The sequence below is a fragment of the Symphalangus syndactylus genome, chromosome 7 (genome assembly GCF_028878055.3).
Source record: "Symphalangus syndactylus isolate Jambi chromosome 7, NHGRI_mSymSyn1-v2.1_pri, whole genome shotgun sequence".
Taxonomy (NCBI): domain Eukaryota; kingdom Metazoa; phylum Chordata; class Mammalia; order Primates; family Hylobatidae; genus Symphalangus; species Symphalangus syndactylus.
The window spans coordinates 97,460,526-97,483,558 of NC_072429.2; the positions used below are offsets into that span (position 1 = coordinate 97,460,526).

The following is a 23,033-nucleotide window of genomic DNA, read 5'->3' on the forward strand; positions in this document are numbered from 1 at the left end:
TATAAAATCAAGTTTATTCATCATGTTTAATCCCTCTATGTCCTCTTTTTTCTATTATATCTGTCCAATTCTAAAAGAGATACATTGAAATCTCCCATACAATTACACTTTTATTAGATGCCTCTGACATCACTAATAGCTTTTCTGTCATAAATTTAGCTGCCATGTTGTCTGACGTTTTGTTATAAACTGTCTTTGATATCGCTACCTAATATATCTCTTTATTTAGTTGAAATCTTTTAAACTTTAATGTATCTAATATAAATATTGCTACTATTTTTTTATTTGTACATTTATCTATAATATTTTTTATAAGAAATATCCTTATAGGCTATGCACAGTGGCCCACACCTATAATCCTAACAATTTGGGAGGCCAAGGAAGGAGGATCAATTGAGGCCAGGAGTTGAAGACCAGCCTGGGTAACATAGCAAGATCCCATCTCTATTAATAATAAATAAATAGCCTTATATTTCCATTATTTGTTTTACTTGCATCTCCTATAAACAGAATATAGGTAGGTTTCACATGTTCATTTACTCTAACAGTTTGTCTTTTAACGGGAGAATTAACATTTACTGAAAAATACACTTGATTTTATTCCTTCCATCATGTTTAGCTTATTTTTATTTTTTATTTTTATTTTTTTTTGAGATGGAGCTTCGCTTGTGTTGTCCAGGCTAGAGTGCAATGGCGTGATCTCAGCTCACCACAACCTTCACCTTCCGGGTTCAAGCGATTCTCCTGCCTCAGCTTCCCGAATAGCTGGGATTACAGCCCTACCACGCCTGGCTAATTTTGTATTTTTAGTAGAGATGGGGTTTCTCCATGCTGGTCAGGCTGGTCTTGAACTTCCGACCTCAAGTGATCCGTCCACCTCAGCCTCCCAAAGTGCTGGGACTGCAGGCGTGAGCCACCGTGCCCAGCCTAGCTTATTATTTTACCTTTTTATTTTCCCTATTTCCTTGTCCTTGTTCTGGCTGATCTATAAGCTTCTTTTAATTCTGTTTTATACCTTTGTTATTTTGGAAATTTTCTTATACTTTGCCATTCCATTAAATGTTCCCTACCTTTCTCTCTGCTCAAACCGGGACATGTTTCTCTACTATTATTTTGAAACCATGTCAACTATGCTTTTGCCTATACAAACTGTTTCCCTAAGATATTCTTGTCATATCAACTACTTACCTTTTCCAAAATAAAATGAGCCCCAAGATCTAAAAGGATGGCCTAATGGTCACTTGCCTAACAAAGTCAAAACCTTCAAGCATATTAATAAGAATGCCGTAAGGGATGAACTAACAAACCTCTTGAAAATCATTTCACAGCACATTTCTTGCTTTTCCCTTATATACACGGCCTACTTTCTCTGAAAAAACACTATTACCAGATTTAGCACAAACTAATCTTTAAAATTCAATATCACCTGTCAAATTCAATTACTATTAAATACTATTCAATTCATACAAATATACTCTAGTTGAAAGCTTAATATCATATAATATTTTTTAAATTGTTCTGAAATTATTTACATGCTTTCATATTTTTTGTACTTACCCTTCTCCAAGCTTCTCTAATACATCAAAAACTTCTTCAGGCTGCTTAGTCAAACTGTCTTCACTCAGCTTTTTTAGTTTACTGATTTAAAAAAGAAAGAAGAAAGAAAATATTTTCTTTAAAGACCTTTCACAAAATTTTTAATTTTTAAAATTTTACAAAGTTTTTAATTTTATTTTAATATATTCAGAAGACTCAAACAATATATATATAGTAAACATTCTTTGAAGCCCTGTTCCTCATGTGCCCAGCAACACCTCCAAAAATAATCACTTTTATTAGCTTTTTGTGAAACCTTTATACAAATAAGAATATATATTCTTAATTCCTCCCCTTTGAATATAAGAAGCATATACACACCCTTCTGTATAAATATTGCCATGTTGTCTACTGTTTTCTCTTGACAAAACTATGTTAGAGATCTTTCCATACAGTTTAATCATCCATAATCCAAAAATCTGAAATCCAAAATGCTCCAAGATCTGAACTTTTTGAGCACCAACATGATATCCACAATGGAAAATTCCACACCTGACCTCATGTAATGAGTCACAGTCAAACTGTAAGCACATAACACAATTCAAGGAAAAAAGATCCTCCCCAGCCCCCTTCAGCTCCGACATATCTTTTCCATGCATGTACAGATTCTCCCACCCAAGCACATCCAAAGAAGGGTAATAAAATGGCACAGGTACAGGCCAGACGCACCAATGATAGGTTCCCCACGATGCCCCACACGGAGCCAAGACTGTGCATTACTCACTGTGGGTTTTTTTGCTTATTCTCTGCCTTGTGGCATAAAGACAATGTTGAAAATCTGAGTAAGTGACAGAAAAAGAGGAAGCATTTATGCTTATCTCTAGCACAAAAAGTCAAGCTGCTGGATAAACTGGAAAGCAGTGTGGGAAATGTCTTACAAGAGCATGGTGTTGGAATGACCACCATATACAACCTGAAGAAACAGAAGGATAAATTGTTGAAGTTCTATGCTGAAGTGTCAATGAACAGAAGTTAATGAAAAATTTTTTTTAATTGCAGAAAACCAAAATGAAGATCTCAAATGTGTACTGAAAGAGTAAATCTGTCAGCACGGCAGAGAAAACATACTTAATGGTATGGTGCTCATGAAACAAGCAAAGATATATCAGGATGAACTGAAAATGGAAGGGAACTGTGAATATTCAACAGGCTGATTGCAGAAATTTAAGAAAAGACGCATTGATTTTTTAAAGATTTGTGCTAATAAAGCAACTGCTGATCATGAAGCAGCAGAAAAATTCATTGACAAGTTTGTCAAGGCCATCATTGATGAAAATCTGACACCAGAACAAGTCTATAATGCTGATGAAACGTCACAGATTAGTATTAGTTCCCAAGAAAGACTCTGACTACAGCCCCTACAGGATAAGAATGCCATGGACAGAGTAACTGTGCTAGGAGGTGCTAATGCAGAAGGCACACTAAGTGTAAACCTGCTGTGTGGGAAAGATTGGGTTCATTATTAGACTAACAAAAAGGCACGGATCACTAGGGACATCTTTTCTGATTGGTTTCACAAACATTTTGTAGCAGTGGTTCGGGTTTCCTGCAGGGAAGCTGGTCTGGATGATGACTACAAGATTTTGTTATTCCTTGACAACTGTTCTGCTCATCCTCCAGCTGAGAAATCTCATTAAAAATAATGTTTATTCCATGTACTTTCCCCCAAATGTGACTGACTTCATTAATTCAGCAAGTGAGCAGGGTATCCTCAGATCAATAAAGAATAAATATAAAAACACTTTCTTGAACAGCCTACTTGCAGCAGTGAACAGAAATATAAGTGTGGAAGGTTTTCAAAGGCAGTTTAGCATTTAGAATGCTGTATATGCTATTGTCGATGACTGGAACACAGTATCTAAAGACACAGTTGTGCATACCTGGCACAATCTCTAGCTTGCAACTATGTTCAGTAATGATGATGAACAAGGCAGTGACTTTGAAGGATTCTGTATGTCAAGATAAAAAAAAAAAAATAGGCTGGGCACGGTGGCTCACACCTGTAATCCCAGCACTTTGGGAGGCCAAGGTGGGTGGATAACGAGGTCAGGAGATCGAGACCATCCTGGCTAACACGGTGAAACCCCGTCTCTACTAAAAATACAAAAAATAAGCCAGGTATGGTGGTGGGCGCCTGTAGTCCCAGCTACTTGGGAGGCTGAGGCAGGAGAATGGTGTGAACCCAGGAGGCGGAGCTTGCCGTGAGCCGAGATCACACCACTGCACTCCAGCCTGGGCGACAGAGCAAGACTCCGTCTCAAAAATATAAATTAATTAAAAATTTAAAAAATAAATTTTCTTCAGAGTCTGTCAGTAAGTTGGAAGAAATGGATATCAAGTAAGTTTTTAACGCTGATAATGAGTCTCCAGCTGCTCATTCATTGACCAATGGTAAAATAGCAGAAATGGGCTGGGCACAGTGGCTCACGCCTGTATTCCAGCACTTTGGGAGGCCGAGGTAGGCGTATCCCTTGAGCTCAGGAGTTTGAGACCAGCCTGGGCAAACGGCAAAACCTTGTCTCTATTAAAAAATACAAAACGTTTGGTGGGCATGATGGCACATGCCTGTGGTCCCAGCTACTTGGGAGACTGAGCCTGGGAGGTGGAGGTTGCAGTGAGCCGAGATCACGCCACTGCACTCCAGCCTGGGTGACAGAGTTAGACCCTATCTCAAAAAAAGAAAAAAGAAATAGCAGAAATGGTTCTGAATCAAGGTTATGGTAGTAGTAATGACAATGAAGATGATGTTAACATTGCAGAAAAAGTGCCAGAAGACGACATGGTGTGATGGGCTTATTTTAGGACTAAAGTAGAGTGCATTCTTAACAGAACAAGAAATCACATCACTTTATAACATCAAAGAGAGACTTCTAAGACACAAGCCATTGTTAATGAGGCAGATGATTCTAGAGGAAACATTTTAAAAAGCCATCCAGCAGAATGTTTCCTTATCCCTAGCGGAACTATTTCCTGGTCCCTCAGCTGCTTCTGATGTTTCTTCTCACCTTAAAAAAAAAACCACACAGTGTATAGTAGTAACTTTTCAATCAAAAATCAGCATCATAGGTGAAAACTAAAAGCCTGCCGTTGTTTGTTGTTCCTGTTGTTTAAAAGCTGATACAGGTATTCTGGTAATGCTACTGTGCTGCTTCATTACCCTGAACATATTTTTTTTTCCACTGTATTAATGTTATGCCATGTTTTTTGCAGTTAAGTATTTATGCATGAGCAAGTATAAGAAAATGATTGCTTATCAGTAGCATGTAAATTCAGAGTCAGAAATGAAGGTGATGCCAAACAACTCCACAGACTGTCCACATGGGTGGCTGAGATAGTGACACCTTTGCTTTCTGATGGTTCAATGTACGCAAACTTTGTTTCATGCAGAAAATTACTTAAAATATTGTATAACATTACCTACAGGCTATGTGTATAAGGTATATACAAAACAAATTTCAGGTTTGGCCTTGGGTCCCAGCCCCAAAATATCTCATTATGTATATGCAAATACTCCAAAAAACAAACAAAAAAAAATTCAGAAATCTGAAACATTTATGGTCCCAAGCATCTCAGATAAGGGTTTCTCAACCTGAATAAAGCATCAATGTTCTTTTTTACAGCTGCATCCTGTTCAATTACAGAGATACAGCATATCTTACTTGCCCAGTCTCTTGCTTATGGACATCCAGGTTCTCTTTTGATACGATAAACAATGCTGCAATGAGTAACCTTATATATAAGTCAATGAATGAATATATATAACCTTATATATAAGTCAATGAATGAATAAGTCATGTGCTAGTATATATGTATAAATTCCCAGAAATGAAACTGAGAATACAGACACATTCACACACACATAAATATAAAGGTAGATATGCTGACAAATAAGTATATAATCATGTAATAATATAATTTTAATAATGTAGTATAAGATCACTATTGTAATAACTATATGGTAATTATTAAAATTATTGATTACATTATAGTATATTTTACCTATTATAATTGTATGTTATATAAATATATATACATATATACTGATTTCAGCAAGTTGTCCTCCATAGAGTTTGTACCAATTTATTCTCCAACAAGTAATACATTACAGCCCTTCTTTCCCACAGTTCCACCAATAAGGTATTTAATGAAATTATTTGGATTTTAGCCAATCTGTGATAAAAACTTATTAGCTCAGTGTAGACTTAACTTGTATTATTATGAGTGAAGTTGACCATCTTTTCATATGATTAAGAAACTAAATCACCTGTTGTTCTCTGCTCATTTTTCCACTGGGTTTTCAGTCCTTTTCTTATCTGTATATAAAGGAAACTAGCCCTTTTTTTGAGATTATAAACATTTTCATTTGGATTTTGACTTCACGTATAAGTTTTTAATTTTGCAGTCTATTTGATTTTTTGCCATACAAAAAATGTCATTATTTTGTTTTTGCAAATGAGTAGATGGTAATACCATTTACTAAGGTAAGAAACACAGGAAAAAAAAAAGTCTGGAGGGGAACAAGATGGGCTCAATTCTAGTCATCTAAAAGTAGATTTCCAGTAAGCAACTGGATTTACAAATCTCAGGAGAGATTTGAACTAGAAATATAATTTCTGGTGTCATCAGCACATAGCTTAAAGCCTTCAGAAGAGACAAAATCATCAAGAAAATGTCTAAGAAAAAGTAAGAGTCAAACACAAAACACGTATCAAGGAAACATCAATGTTTAAGAAATGAGGTCATGAAGCACAAGAAGGTAATATTTGGCTACATCAAAAGCTGCCAAAAGTTCAAGCAGCTTCAAAGTTTAAGTATCCATTGTAGAACTTCCACTTCTAGCCACCAGGTGTGACAGGAAGCAGAATTATCTGTCAGCTGTAAATAGCTACAAAACTCAACAAAATGTAAGAAACTATTTTCAGATGCTGGCTATTAGGCATTCCAGAACTGGATATACTGAGGTCCCCAAGAGAAGGAGAAGAAATAAGATAAGCCCTGCCATCGCCCAGGCTTTAGATCTAGAGACTATGTCAGACTGTAGCACAGGAAAAGAAGAACTCAAAGAGAACCAAGCAATTTTGCTGAGTTGAAGAAATAGAGCTTAGAGTTTGGTGAGGAATCAAGGCAAATAGAAATTCCATTACAGAGTATCGGGAGAAGGGAGCTATGCAAGGAAAACATTCAGCAATCTATCTAGAGGTTTCCATGAAATGCCAATCTGTGCATACTTACAAAACACTCCTCAAAGCCCAGCAAAACCAGTTTCTTAAGGCGAAAAAAAATGACCAGGGAGCAATAAAAAGCAAAATTCCCAGACGAGGCAATTTATCACAAAATATCACAAGGCAGGGAATCTTTCCCACTATCCAGAGTTGAAAGAACTCCACGAATATAAAGGTCATTCAGAAAAGAACTCAGAACAGCATTATTTTAGAAAGGAGATTATATTACCAAAAGATAAAGGATATTCCAGATTCTCCCTAGAGGAGCTTAAAAACTAACCTCAAAAGCATCAAGCCAAACCACAAGACAACTTTCTTAACTGCCTACCAGAACGAGTCTGTAACTTCTTAAGCAAAACAAAATTCAACATTCACAAATGTAAAATTAACAGTGTCAAAAAAATCAATAAAAAATTATTAAACCTATGAGTAATCAGGAACTATAACTCATAAAGAGAAAAATTAGTCAATAAAACAGACCCAGAAACAACAGAGGTGGTGAAATTGATAAATATCTTATAAAAAGCTCTTACGAATATACTTTCACATACTAACAGATGTTAAAGGAAATGGAAGGTAGGGGGAACGATAAATGGAAATGTAAGAAATAAAAAATAAAACATTTGCTTTCGTGCTGCAGCAGAAGCTGTGAGTATTTTCAAGGCTTCAGAAGAGGCTTGCCTCTAGTGTCCTCTGCTGTGGCAAAAAGAAGATCTGGCTGGACACCAATGAGACCAATGAAATCGGCCATGCCAACTCCTGTCAGCAGATCCAGAAGCTGATCAAAGATGGGCTGATTATCCATAAGCCTGTGACTGTCCGTTCCTGGGCTCACTGCCAGAAAAGCACCTTGGCCTGCCAGAAGGGCAGGTACATGGGCATAGGTAAATAAAAAGGGTACAGCCAATACTCAAATGCCAGAGAAGGTAACCTGGGTGAGGAGAATAGGAATTCTGCATCAGCTGCTCAAAGATACTGTGAATCTAAAAAGACTGATCACCACATGTATCACAGCCTGTACCTGAAGGTAAAGGGGAGTGTGTTCAAAAACAGGTGGATTCTCATGGAACACATCCACCTGCTGAAGGCACAAAGGCCCACAAGATGCTCCGGCTGACCAGGCAGAGGCCTGCTGGTCTAAGATCAAGGAAGCATGTAAGTACCATGAAGAGCGCCTCCAGGCCAAGAAGGAAGAGAGCATCAAGACTTTGTCCAATGAGAAAGAGACGAGGAAATAAAGCTCCCCTTTTCTTGTCTGTACATAGTGGTCTTGATGATTATACAGATCAATCATTAAAATACAACAAGGCCTTTTTATCTGCTAAAAAAAAATAAAATAAAATATCTGAAATAAAATTTTTGAATAAGATTAAAAGGAGATTAGACAGTACAGCACAAAAGATGAAATCATTTGAAAAGGAAAAAATGTTATTTAAATAAAGGAAGAAACAAAAAGCCTGACTCCCACATGAAAAAGAAACAAATGGGATGGGAAGTAAGGAAAGAAAAGTAAGGAAAGGAAGGAGGGAAATAAGAAGAAACATTTTCCAAATTTTATGTAAACCATAAACCCACACAGATGCATCAAATTCAACAAATTTGAAAAGATAAAACACACAAAGAGAGAGAGAAGAAGAGGGAGAGAGATAGAGAACCAAGATATATGATGATCAAATTGCTGAACATCAGTGAGAAAGAATACTAAAAGCAGTCACAGGAAAGACATATAGGCATATCTCAGAGATACTGCAGGTTCGGTTCCAGACCACAACAATAAAGCAAATACCACAACAAAGCAAATAACACAAAAATGTTTGTTTTCCCAGGACATATAAATGTTTACACTATCCTGTAGTCTATTACGTGTACAATAGCATTATGTCTGAAAAAACAATGTACATATCTTAATATAAAAATAATATTTGAGGTGAAGGATACCCACTATGCCCTGATGATTGTTACGCGTTATATGCCTGTGTCAAAATATCTCATGTACCCAATATATGCACCTACTATGTATCCATAAAAATTAAAAATAAAAAAGATTTTAAACACTTTATTGCTAAAAATGCCAATGATCATCTGAGCCTACAACGAATCAAAATCTTTTTGCTGGTGGAGAGTCTCGCCTCTATGTTGATAGCTTCTGCCTGATCAGGGTGGTGGTTGCGAAAGGTTGGGTTAGCTGTGGAAATTTCTTAAAATAAGACAACAATGAAGTTTGCCACATCAATTAATTCTTCCTTCCCAAAAGATTTCTCTACAGCACGTGATGCTGTTTGATGCATGTTACTCAAAAGTAGAACTTTCAAAATTGGAATCAATCCTCTCAAACCCTGCCACTGCTTTCTCAATTAAGATTATGGAATATTCTAAATCCTTTTTTATTTCCAAGATGGCAGATTAGAGGCTTTTAGTGGGCCTCATTCACTTGGAAATAGCAAGATAGTGTACAAAGGTCAACTCTGAGAGCTTTAATTCACAAAGGAGAACAGGAATCCACTGGAATTGAGACGGACACCCCAGATCCAAGGAAGACACACAAACACAAACAGCCCCTATGATGGCATCCAACTGATAAAAGTGAGGGAAGCCCAAGTATGCAAGACAGTCAGAAAGCCTCCTTCTGTGACTCACTTTTCCACTGGAGATCTGAGCAACCCAGGTCAAGAAAGAGCACTTTGTTTCTTCCAAGCCCTGGATCTAACTTGGGGACAAGCTGGTTTGGAGATGCTGTGAGGGACAGACACTCGGAAAAGCTACTGGCATTTCCCATACCCAGGATGGAGAGCAGGACGCCATTTTAAATGTGGGTGCATGCAAGTCAACCATTCTTTGGCAACCCAGTAGCACGTCCACATAGGCTTCTGACTCTGGAGCAGGACAGAGGTCTTCACAGTCACACTGTAGTTGGTGCCTCAGCAGTAGGTGCTGGGATTGTGCTCTCCTCCACTGCAGGTCAAGGATGAGAGAAGAGCTGCTACAGCTATAGTTTCTCCCGGACAACCAAACTTGGAGCCAGATCCAGCTTAGCAACCTGGAACTGGTCTGCATGTGCCATGGCTGGTTGCCATGGCCTGTTCCCCTGAGAATGTGGTGCAGCAGGGCCCTCTCTGCTCTACTCCCTGGCAAAAATCTAGGCATTTGGAGCAACTGTTTGCCTGGACAAGCAGGCTGAACCACCTCACCCTTCATGGATATAGATCATGGCACAGTGGAGGCCTCTCTGCTCCACATGCAGGCAGATCTAGAGGTATTCAGAGCACCCCCTCACCTGCATCCGCAGTCTGAGTTGCCTTACCCTTCCTGTGCATAGATTGTGGTACAGTGGGGCCCTCTCCACTCTACATGGAGACAGATACCCAGGCATCTGATGCACCTGCTCACATGGACTAGCAGATTGAGTTGCCCCACTTTTCCTGTGCAGAGATTCTGTGCAGGGGGGCCCTCTCTGCTCCATGCCCAGGCAAATCTCCAGGCATTCAGAGCATCTGCCTACCTGAATCAGCAGCCTGACCTGCCTCACCCTTCCTGTGCAGAGATCCTAGTGTAAGGAGGCCCTCTCTGCTTCACACTTAGGCAGATCTCCCAGGCATTCAGAGCACCCACTCCCCTGGATCAGCAGCCTGAACTGCTCCATCCTTCTGTACATAGATTGTGGTGCAGCAGGGCCCTTCCACTCCATTGCCCAAGAAGATCTCCAGATATTCAAAGTACCTATTTGCCCAAATTGGCATCTTGGGCCATGCCACTCTTCCTATGAAGAGATCTGGGTACAGGGAGGCCCTCCCTGCTTCATGCCCAGGCATATCTCCAGGCATTCAGAGCACCTGCTTGCCTGGTTCAGCAGGCTACATCACCCCAACCCTCCTCTGCAGACATCTTAGTGGTGGCAGGGTGGCAGGAGGACCCTTTCCACTTCATGCCCAGGCAGATGTGCAGCCATCTGGAGCACCTACTCTTCAGGATTAGGAGTTTAAGCTGCCACCCATCCCTGTGCAGAGAACTTACGGCCAAGGAGGTCTCCCAGCTTCATACCCAGGTACACCTCTGGGTGCTTGGTGACTACCCACTGGATTCTCCCTATGCGCTGATGCTTGTGCTTGCCATTGGAGGACCTGGTGGTGAACCTGCCCAGTCCAGCCCTGCATATCTTGCCCTCTGCCCCCTCAGGGCTGAGCAGGAAACTCAGACCACTGTACACTGCACAAATCAGCCCACTGCCTGAAGCAATGGAGAGCTGCTCCCAGTAAACAAGGATGAAATATATACCCAGTCACACTGGCAACACCTGGCTCTTACCCGTAAGCGCCTTCTACTGGCTTATAGGCCAAACTACACGGTCCAATATAAAACCTGCCAACTGAAGTACGTAGGACTATAAAAACAAAGCCAAAAGACTCTACACAGCATTATTTCCACTCGCACCCCCTAAGGAGAAGGGGAATGGGAAAGAAGAAAAAAACAACATTGTAAGAAAAGAAAGAAAAAATTCTACCAGTACGAAAATAATTACAAAAATTAGCAGTGCCAGTGTCTCCAGATTGGAAGAAACCAGTGCAAGAATACTGGCACCATGAAAAAATCTGAATGTAGTGCCACCAGAAAAGGATCACACTAGCTCTCCAGCAATGGTCCCCAACCAAAAAGGACACTCAGAAATGACAAAGAACTCAAAGCATGGGTTGCAAGGAAGCTCAGAGATCCAAGACAAGATTAAAAATCAATACTATAAAACTTCAAAGGAAATCCAGGAAATAAGAGGCAAAGATCTTTAAAAGAAATCAATCGGAGCTTCTGGAACTGAAAAAGGTTTACTTAAGAAATTTCAAAATATAACTGAAAGCTTTATCAATAGACTGGACCAAGCAAAAGAAAGAATTTCAGGCCAGGCGTGGTGGCTCATGCCTATAATCCCAACACTTGAGGAGGCTGAGGTAGGAAGATCATTTGAGCCAAGGAGCTTGAGACCATCCTGGAAAACATATAGAGACCATGTCTTTACAAAGAAATTTAAAAATTAGCTGGGCATGGTGGTTTGCACCTATAGTTCTAGCTACTTGGGAGGCTGGGGTGAAAGGATCACCTGAGCCTAGGAGTTCAAGGCTGCAGTGAGCCATGATCACATCACTGCAAAACAGACGAACAAAAGGAAAAAAGAAGAAAGGAATCAAGACTGATCTTTTGAACTAACCCAGTCAACAAAAATAGAGGTAAATGAACTTTTAAAATTGAAAAAAGTCTTTAAGAAATACAGGATTATGTAAAGCAATCAAACCTATAAATTATTAGCATTCATGATACAGAAGGAGAAAAAGCAAACAACCTGGAAAACATATTTGAGGAACTAACTCAAAAAAATTTCCCTAATCTTGCTAGAGTAGTAGACATCCAGATACAACAAATCCAGACAACACCTGTGAGATAATATACAAATCCAGACAACACTTGTGAGATAACATACAAAATGAACATCACCGAGGCATATACTCACCAGGCCGTCCAAGGTCAATGTTAAAGAAAAAAAAAATCTTAAAGAAAAAGGTCAGATTACATACAAAGGAAACCCCATCAGGCTAACAGTGTACTTCTCAGTAGAAATTTTACAAGCTAGGAGAAATTAGGGGGATTATTTTCAGCATGTTGTTTTTTTTTTTTTTTTTTTTTCTTTTTTTGAGATGAAGTCTTGCTCTGTCACCCAGGCTGGAGTGCAGTGATGTGATCTCGGCTCACTGAACCTCTGCCTCCTGGGTTCAAGCGATTCTCATGCCTCAGCCTCCCAAGCAGCTAAGATTACAGGTGTGTGGCACCATGCCCAGATAATTTTTATATTTTTAGTAGAGATAGGGTTTCATCATTTTGGCCAGGCTGGTCTCAAACTCCTGACCTCAAGCAATCTGCCCGCCTTGGCCTCCAAAATGGTGCTGGGATTACAGGTGTGAGCCACTGCACCCAGCCAATTTTCAGCATTCTAAAAGAAAAGAAATTCCAACCAAGAATTTCATATCCCCCCCACAAATTAAGCTTCATAAGCAGAAGAAAAATAACATATTTTCCAAACAAGCAAGCACTAACAGAATTCATTACTGCTAGACCCAACATTACAAGAGATCCTTAAGGGAGGTCTAAACATGGAAACAAAAGAATGATACTTGCTACCACAAAAACACACTTAAGTACATAGCCCACAGACCCTATAAAGCAACCACACAATACAATCTACAAAACAACCAGCTAACGACTTCATGATAGGATCAAAACCTCGCATTCCTTTTTTTTTTTTTTTGAGACAGAGTTTCGTTCTTGTTGCCCAGGCTGGACTGCAATGGCATGATCTTGGCTCACTGCAACCTCCGCCTCCTGGATTTAAGCGATTCTCCTGCCTCAGCCTCCCAAGTGGCTGATATTCCAGGCATGTGCCACCACATCCAGCTAATTTTGTATTTTTAGTAGAGACAGGGTTTCTCCATGTTGGTCAGGCTGGTCTTGAACTCCCGACCTCAGATGATCCACCCACCTCGGCCTCCCAAAGTGCTGGGATTACAGGCATGAGCCACTGCGCCTGGCCAAAATCTCACATTTCGATATTAACCTTGAATGTAAATGGTCTAAACATTCCACATTAAAGGTAAAGTGGCAAGTTGGATTTAAAAACAAGACCCAGATATCATGGCAGACAGGACGCAGGACTAGATTGCACCACCCACTCAGAGCAGCGTGTGGAGGCTCACATCTTGAACTTTTGCTCCAGAATGACTGCAGGAATACATTAGGAAAGCCAAGAAAACCCAGAGACCCTCTGAAGGAAGTGGACTGCTCCTACAGGACCTGGCAGACTCCCCAAATATTGTGAGTGCCCAAGCTGTGGAAGTGGGAAAGGGAGATTGTCCGCCCCCAAACACACACCCCCAACTGGGGAACCTGAAGGTCTAGATTATGGGAGAAGATTCAGACCTCACCTGGAGCTGAGACAATTTAAAGAGCCGAGTGAAATACACAGGAGTACAGGAAGCAGAGGGAAAAGCCCTGTGGGCTCGCTGGCTCCCCTAGCAAGCCACTTCTGCCTTGCCTCACAGGGGTCCTTGAGGAGGGCTGCCAGAGGCACTGGGAAAAGGCCACCGGGAGAAGGAAACCTCCAGCTGAATTTTTTAACAGTTTGAAGTCTCCTGGCCAGAACTTGGGAGGGCATGAATCCAGTGTGCAGATCCCATAGGCGAGGGAACGAAAGCCCTACTTGCTTTCACAGCTGGGAAGAGAGTAGCCAGGGGCAAGTTCTCAGCCCTGCTCGCCTACTGCCTGAAAGTAGACTCAGTGCTGTTGGGGAGACACAATGGGAGTGAGACAAGCCCGTTGGATTGTGTTGGAACTAGTTAAGGCCTGTGACCGCCGGCTTTCCCCCACTTCCCTGACGACCTGCATGACAGCAGAGGCAGCCATAATCCTCCTAGGAATATAACTCCAATTGACCTGAGAACCTCATCCCCATTCCCCAGAGCAGCCACAGCAAGACCTGCCCAAGGAGAGTTGGAGCTCAGACACACCTAATCCTGCCCCCACCTAATGGTCCTTTCCTACCCACCCTAGTAACTAAAGACAAAGCCCAATGTAAGTTCTTCCCCATACTACCACAGCTGATGCTCTATCTTGAAAGCGCCACCTCCCAGCAGAAGGCCAACCAGCACAAAAATAGTGCATTAATCAACCAAAGCTAAGGACCCTCACAGAGTCCATTTTACCCCCCTACCACTTCCACAAGATCAGGTGCTGGTATCCACAGCAATCCCCAGTACCAGCCCAGAGCCTGTTAGACTTGCTGGGTGGCTAGATTAAGAAGAGAGATAACAATCACTACAGCTCGGCTCTCAAGGAGCCACATCCCTAGGAAAAGCGGGAAAGTATTACATCAAGGAAATATCCTGTGGGAAAGAAGAAACTGAACAACAGCCTTGAGCCCTAGACCTTCCCTCTGAAAGAGGCTACCCAGATGAAAAGAAACCAGAAAGCCAACTCTGGTAATATGACTAAACAAGGTTCTTTAACACCCCAAAAAAAATCACACTAGCTCACCAGCAATGGATCAAAACCAAGAAGAAATCCCTGATTTACCTAAAAAAGAATTCAGAAGGTTAGTTATTAAACTAATCAGGGAAGCACCAGAGAAAGGCAAAACCCAACGTAATAAAAACATGATACAAGAACTGGGCCAGGTGCAGTGGCTCACGCCTGTAATCCCAGCACTTTGAGAGGCCAAGACAGGCAGATCAAGAGGTCAGGAGATCGAGACCTTCCTGGCCAACATGGTGAAACCCCGTCTCTACTAAAAATACAAAAATTAGCTTGGCGTGGTGGTACGCGCCTGTAGTCCCAGCTACTCGGGAGGCTGAGGCAGGAGAATCACCTGAACCCAGGAGCTGGAGGTTGCAGTGAGACGAGGTCGCACCACTGCACTCCAGTCTGGCAACAGAGCGAGACTCCATCTCAAAAAAAAAAAAAAAAAAGAACTGAAGGAAGAGATATTTAATGAAATAGGATAAATAAAAAAACTTCAGGAAACAATGGACACATTTACAGAAATGCAAAATGCTCTGGACAGTCTCAGCAACAGAATCAAACAAGCAGAAGAACGAACTTGAGAGCTCAAAGACAAGGTTTTTGAATTAACCCAATCCAACGAAGACAAGGGAAAAAGAATAAGAAAATATGGACAAAGCCTCCAAGAAGTCTGGGATTATGTCAAACGACCAAACCTAAGAATAATCAGCATTCCTGAGAAAGAAGATAAATCTAAAAGTCTGGAAAATACATTTGGGGGAATAATTGAGGAAAACTTCTCGGCCTTGATAGAGACCTAGACATCCAAATACAAGAAGCTCAAAGAACACCTGGGGAATTCATCGCAAAAAGATCATTGCCTAGACACACTGTCATCAAATTATCTAAAGTTAAGACAAAGAAAAGAATCTTAAGAGCCATGAGGAAAAAGCACCAGGTAATCTTTAAAGGAAAACCTATCAGATTAGCAGCAGATTTCTCAGCAAAAACTTTACAAGCTAGAAGGGATTGCAGCCCTGTCTTCAGCCTCCTCAAACAAAACAATTATCAGCCAAGAATTTTGCACCCAGCGAAACTAAGCTACATAAATGACAGAAAGATACAGTCTTTTTCAGACAGACAAATGCTGAGAGAATTTGCCACTACCAAGCCAGCATTACAAAAACTGCTAAAAGGAGCTCTAAATCTTGAAACAAAGCCAGGAAACACATCAAAACAGAACCCCTTTAAAGCATAAATCTCACAGGACCTACAAAACAAAAATACAATTTAAAAAACAAAACAAGAAAACCAAGGTATACAGGCAACAAATCGCATGAGTGGAATGATACCTCACATCTCAATACCAACGCTGAATGTAAATAGCCTAAACATTCCACTTAAAAGATACAGAATTGGCTGGGCATGGTGGCTCACGCCTGTAATCTCAACACTGGGAGGCCGAGGCAGGCAGATCACAAGGCCAGGAGTTCGAGACCAGCCTGGACAACATGGTGAAACCCTGTCTCTACTAAAAATACAAAAATTAGCCGGGCGTGGTGGTGCACGCCTGTAATCCCAGCTACTTGGGAGGCTGAGACAGGAGAACTGCTTGAACCCGGGAGGCGGAGGTTGCAGTGAGCCCTGATTATACCACTGCACTCCAGCCTGGGTGATGGAGTAAGACTCCATCTCAGAAAACAAACAAACAAAAAATACATATATATATATATACATATATATATATAAATATATGTATATATATATATGTATATATATATGTATATGTATATATATACATATACATATATATATACATATATATATACATATATATATATAAAATTGCAGAACGGATAAGAATTCACCAACCATCTGCTGCCTTCAAGAAACACACCTGACACATAAGGACTCACATAAACTTAAGGTAAAAAGGGGTGGAAAAAGACATTCCATGCAAATGGACACCAAAAGCGAGTAGGAATAGCTATTCTTATACCAGACAAAACAAACTTTAAAGCAACAGCCATTTAAAAAGACAGAGAGTCATTATATAATTATAAAAGGCCTTGTCCAACAGGAAAATATCACAATCTTAAATATATATGCACCTAACACTGGAGCTCCCAAATTTATAAAACAATTACTAATAGACTTAAGAAATGAGACAGCAACTATAATAGTGGGGGACTTCAACACTACACTGACAGCACTAGACAGGTCATCAACACGGAAAGTCAACAAAGAAACAATGGATTTAAACTATACCCTGGAACAAATGGACTTAACAGATATATACAGAACATTCTACTCAACAACTGCAGAATGTATATTCTATTCAACAGCACATGGAACTTTGTCCAAGATAGACCATATGAGAGGCCACAAAACGAGACTCAATAAATTTAAGAAAACTGAAATTATATCAAGTACTCTCTCAGACCATAGTGGAATAAAATGGGAAATCAACTCTAAAAGGAACCTTCAAAATCATGCAAATACATGGAAATTAAATAACCTGCTTTTGAATGATCATTGGGTCAAAAATGAAATCAAGATGGAAATTTAAAAATTCTTCAAACTGAACAACAATAGTGACACAACCTATCAAAACCTCTGGGATACAGCAAAGGCAGTGCTTAGAGGAAAGTTCACAACCCTAAACGCCTACATCAAAAAGTCTGAAAGAGCACAGACAATCTAAGGCCACACCTCAAGGAACTAGAGAACCAAGAACAAACCAAACCCAAACCCAGTAGAAGAAAGGAAATAACCAAGATCAGAGCAGAAAAAAATTAAATTGAAACAAAAAAAAATACAAAAGATAAATGAAACAAAAAGCTGGTTATTTGAAAAGATAAAATAAAATTAACAGTACATTAACAAGATTACCAAGAAAAGAAGAAAGAAAATCCAAATACGCTCAATTAGAACCGAAAAGGGAGATATCACAACCTATACCAAGGAAATACAAAAGATCATTCAAGGCTACTATGAACCCCTTTATGTGCATAAACTAGAAAACCTAGAGGAGATAGATAAATTCCTGGAAAGATAAAACCTTCCTAGCTTAAATCAGGAAGAATTAGATACCCTGAACAGAACGACAGCAAGCAGCAAGATTGAAATGGTAATTTAAAAATTACGAACAAGGCACCTGGGAGGCCAAGGCAGGCGGATCACCTGAGGTCAGGGGTTGGAGACCAGCCTGCCCAACATGGTGAAACCCCGTCTCTACTAAAAATACAAAAACTTAGTTGGGCATGGTGGCAGGCGCCTGTAATCCCAGCTACTTGGTAGGCTGAGGCAGGAGAATCGCTTGAACCCCAGAGGCGGAGGTTGCAGTGAGCTGAGATCGCGCCACTGCACTCCAGCCTGGGGGACAGGATGAGACTCCGTCTCAAAAAAAAAAAGGCATTCAAATCGGTTAAGAGGAAGTCAAGCTGTTGCTGTTTGCTGATGATATGATTGTTTACCTAGAAAACCCTAAAGACTCCCTCAGAAAGCTCCTAGAACTGATAAAAGAATTCAGCAAAGTTTCCAGATACAAAATTAATGTACACAAACCAGTATCTCTCCTATACACCAACAGCGACCAAGCTGAGAATCAAATCAAGAACTTAACTCCTCTTACAACAGCCACAAAAAAAAATAAAATACTTAGGAATACACCTAACCAAGGAGGTAAAAGACCTCTACAATGAAAACTACGAAACACTGCTGAAAGAAATCATAGATGACACAAACAAATGGAAACACATCCCATGCTCATTGATGGGTAGAATCAATATTGTGATAATGACCGTACTGCCAAAAGCAATCTACAAATTCAATGCAATTCCCATCAAAATACCATCATTCTTCACAGAATTAGAAAAAACAATCCTAAAACTCATATGGAACCAAAAAAGAGCCCACATAGCCAAAGCAAGACTAAGTAAAAAGAACAAATCTGGAGGCATCGCATTACCTGATTTCAAACTGTACTCTAAGGCCACAGTCACCACTGGTATAAAAATAGGCACATGGACCAATGGAACAGAAAGAACCCAGAAATAAGCCCAAATACCTAACAGCCAACTGATATTCGACAAAGCAAACAAAAACAAAGTGGGGAAAGGTCACCCTATTCAACAAATGGTGCTAGGACAATTGGCAAGCCACACGTAAAAGAATGAAAGTGGATCCTCATCTCTCACCTTATAAAAACTCAGCTCAAGATGGATCAAGGACTTAAATCTAAGACCTGAAACTATAAAAATTCTGGAAGATAACATTGGAAAAACTCTTCTAGACATTGGCTTAGGCAATGATTTCATGACCAAGAACCCAAAAGCAAATGCAATAAAAACAAAGATAAATAGCTGGGACTTAATTAAACTGAACAGCTTTTGCATGGCAAAAGAAACAGTCAGCAGAGTAAACAGACAACCCATAGAGTGGGAGAAAATCTTCACAATCTATACATCTGACAAAGGACTAATATCCAGAATCTAAAACAAACACAAACAAATTAGGAAAAAAACAAACAATCCCATCAAAAAGTGGGCTAAGGACATGAATAGACAATTCTCAAAAGAAGATATACAAATGGCCAACAAACATAGGAAAAAATGCTCAACATCACTAATAGATCAAGAAATGCAAATCAAAACCAAAATGCGATACCACCTTACTTCTGCAAGAATGGCCATAATCAAAAAATAATCGATGTTTTTGGGGATGCAGTGAACAGGGAACACTTCTGCACTGCTGGTGGGAGTGTAACTAGTACAACCACTATGGAAAACAGTGTGGAGATTCCTTAAAGAACTAAAAGGAGGGCTGGGAGCAGTGGTTCACGCCTGTAATCCCAACAGTTTGGGAGGCCGAAGCGGGTAGATCACCTGAGGTCAGGAGCTCGACACCAGCCTGACCAACATGGAGAAACCCCACCCCTACTAAAAAAAATACAAAATTAGCTGGGCATGGTGGTGCATGCCTGTAATCCCAGCTAGTTGGAAGACTGAGGCAGGAGAATCACTTTAACCCAGGAAGTGGACGTTGCGGTAAGCTGAGATTGCACCATTGCACTCCAGCCTGGGCAACAACAGCAAAACTCCGTCTCAAAAAAAAAAGAACTAAAAGTAGAACTACCATTTGCTCCAGCAATCCCACTCCTGGGTATCTACCCAGAGGAAAAGAAGTCATCATAAGAAAAAGATACTTGCACACACATTTATAGCAGCACAGTTCGCAATTGCAAAAATGTGGAACCAACCTGAATGCCCATCAATCAACGACTGGATAAAGAAACTGTATATGTGTGTGTGTGTGTATATATATATGTGTGTGTGTGTGTGTATATATATGTGTGTGTGTGTGTATATATATGTGTATACGTGTGTGTATATATATGTGTATACGTGTGTGTATATATATGTGTATGTGTGTGTGTATGTATATATATGATGGAATACTACTCAGCCATAAAAAGGAATGAATTAATGGCATTCACAGCAACCTAGAGGAGATTGGAGACTGTTATTCTAAGTGAAGTAACTCTAGAATAGAAAATCAAACATCGTATGTTCTCACTGACATGTGGGAGCTAAGCTACGAGGACGCAAAGGCATAAGAATGACACAAAGGACTTTGGAGACTCAGGGGGAAAGGGTGGGAAGGGTGTAAGGGATAAAAGACGACAAATTGGGTACAGTGTATACTGCTCGGGTGATGGATGCAACAAAATCTCACAAATCACCACTGAAGAACTTACTCCTGTAATCAAACACCACCTGTTCCCCAATAACTTATGGAAATAAAAAAAAATTTAATAAAAAATAAAAATAAGACCCTGCAGGATGCTGAGGCAGACCAATTGCTTTAGTCTAGGAGTTCAAGACCAGCCTGGGCAACATGGAGAAACCCCATCTCTACAAAAAATACAAAAAATTAGCCAGACGTGGTGGCACAAGCCTGTAGCCCCAGCTACTCAGGAAGCTGACGTGGGAGAATCACCTGAACCTGGGAGGTTGGAGCCAAAACTGCGCCACTGCACTCCAGTCTGGGCAATCGGAGTGAGACCGTCTCAAAACAAACAAGCAAACAAATACTTCTAGACCTAGGAAAAGACTTAAACAACCATACATAATAGTGCGAGACTTCAACAGCCCACTGACTAATGCATTAGCCTGACCACTGAGACAGAAAACTAACAAAGAAATTCTGGACTTAAATTCAACACATGATGAATTGGACCTAATAGATATCTGCAGACTACTTCATCCATCAACCACTGAACATATACTGTTCTCGTCTGCACATGGAAGATACTACAAGATCAACCACATGCTCGGCCATAAAACATATCTCAATTAATTAAAAAAAAAATCAAAATCATACCAACCATACTCTCAGACCACAGTGGAATAAAAATAAAAATCAATACCATGAAGATCTCTCAGAACCACACAATTACATGGAAATTAAACAACTTACTCCTGAATGACTTTTGGGTAAACAATTAAATTAAATTAAAGCAGAAATCAAAAAGTTCTTTGAAATAAATGAAAACAGAGTATCAAAATCTCTGGGAAGCAGCAAAAAGTATAAAGAGGAAAGTTTACAACACTAAACACCTACCTCAAAAAATCAGAAAAATCTCAAATCAACAATCTAGAGGAACTAGAAACAAAAGAACAAACTAACCATAAAGATAGCAGAAGAAATAAAAGCAAAGAAGAACTAAATCAAATTAAGACCAAAAATACAAAGGATCAGTGAAACAAAAAGTTGGTTTTCTAAGAGGAAAAACAAGACCAATAGACTGCAAGCTAGATTAACAAAAGAAAAAAGAGAGAGAAGATTCAAATAAGCACAATCAAAATGACAAAGGTGACAAGCAACCAATACCACAGAAATACAAAAGTTCCTTAGGGACAATTATGAACACTCCTATTTACACAAACTAGAAAACCTAGAGAAAATGGATAAATTCTTGGAAACCCATAATCTCCCAAGATTGAATCAGGAAGAAATAGAAACCCTGAGCAGACGTCAGTATTGAAATCTGAAATTGAATCAATAATTAAAAACTTATCAACCAAAAAAATCCCTGGACCACATGGATTTACAGCCGAATTCTATCAGACGTACAAAGAAGAGCTGCTATCAATCCTTCTGAAACTATTCCAAAAATCAAGGAGGAACTCACCGCAACTCATTTGAAGGATGCATCACCCTGATACCGAAACCTGGCAAAGACACAAAGAAAAAAGAAAACTACAGACCATGATACCAAAACCTGGCAAAGACACAAAGAAAAAGGAAAACTACAGACCAATATCCCTGATGAACACAGACACAAAAATCCTCAATAAAATACTAGTAAACCAAGGCCGGGCACGGTGGCTCACGCCTGTAATCCCAGCACTTTGGGAGGCCGAGGCGGGCGGATCACCTGAGGTCTGGAGTTCGAGACCAGCCTGACCAACATGGAGAAACCCCGTCTCACTAAAAAATACAAGTTAGCCAGGTGTGGTGGCGTGCACCTGTAATTCAAGGTACTCAGGAGGCTGAGGCAGGAGAATCGCTTAAACCCGGGAGGCGGAGGTTGCTGTGAGACGAGATCGCGCCATTGCACTCCAGCCTGGGCAACAAGAGCAAGACAAGCGAAACTCTGTCTCAAAAAATATATATATATATATACTAGTAAACCAAATCCAGCAGCACATTAAAAATCTAATTCACCGTGGCCAAGTAAGTTTCATTCCTGGGATGCAAGGTTGGTTCAACATATGCAAATCAATAAATGTGATCCACCACATAAACAAAATTTAAAATTAAAATCATATGACCATCCCAACAGACATGGAAAAAGCTTTCAATAAAATCCAACATCCCTTCATGATTAAAAAAAAAAAAGAAGAAAAACTCTGAACAAACTAGACATCAAAGGAACATATCTCAAAACAGTAAGAGCCATCTATGGCAACTCCACAGCCAACATCATACTGAATGAGCAAAAAATGGAAGCATTCCCCTTGAGAACTGGAATCAGACAAGGATGTCCACTCTTAGCACCCCTATTCAACACAGTACTGGAAGTCCTTGCCAGAACAATAAGGCAAAAGAAAGAAATAAAAGGCATCCAAATAGAAAAAGGAGAAGGCAAGCAATATCTCTTCACGGACAATATGATTC

At 40.0% G+C, this 23,033-nt stretch overlaps 1 protein-coding gene and 1 pseudogene across 1 annotated transcript in view; one reads left to right on the forward strand and one right to left on the reverse strand.

Annotated features, from left to right (window-relative positions):
• Nucleotides 1-23,033, reverse strand: part of STK3 (serine/threonine kinase 3) — a 488,063-nt gene that overhangs the window by 305,968 nt on the left and 159,062 nt on the right. Inside the window, 1 exon segment of the mRNA XM_055286906.2 lies at nucleotides 1,558-1,638. Within this exon segment, the coding sequence (XP_055142881.1) occupies nucleotides 1,558-1,638 (81 nt within the window).
• Nucleotides 4,295-8,056, forward strand: LOC129486993 (large ribosomal subunit protein eL19-like; annotated as a pseudogene).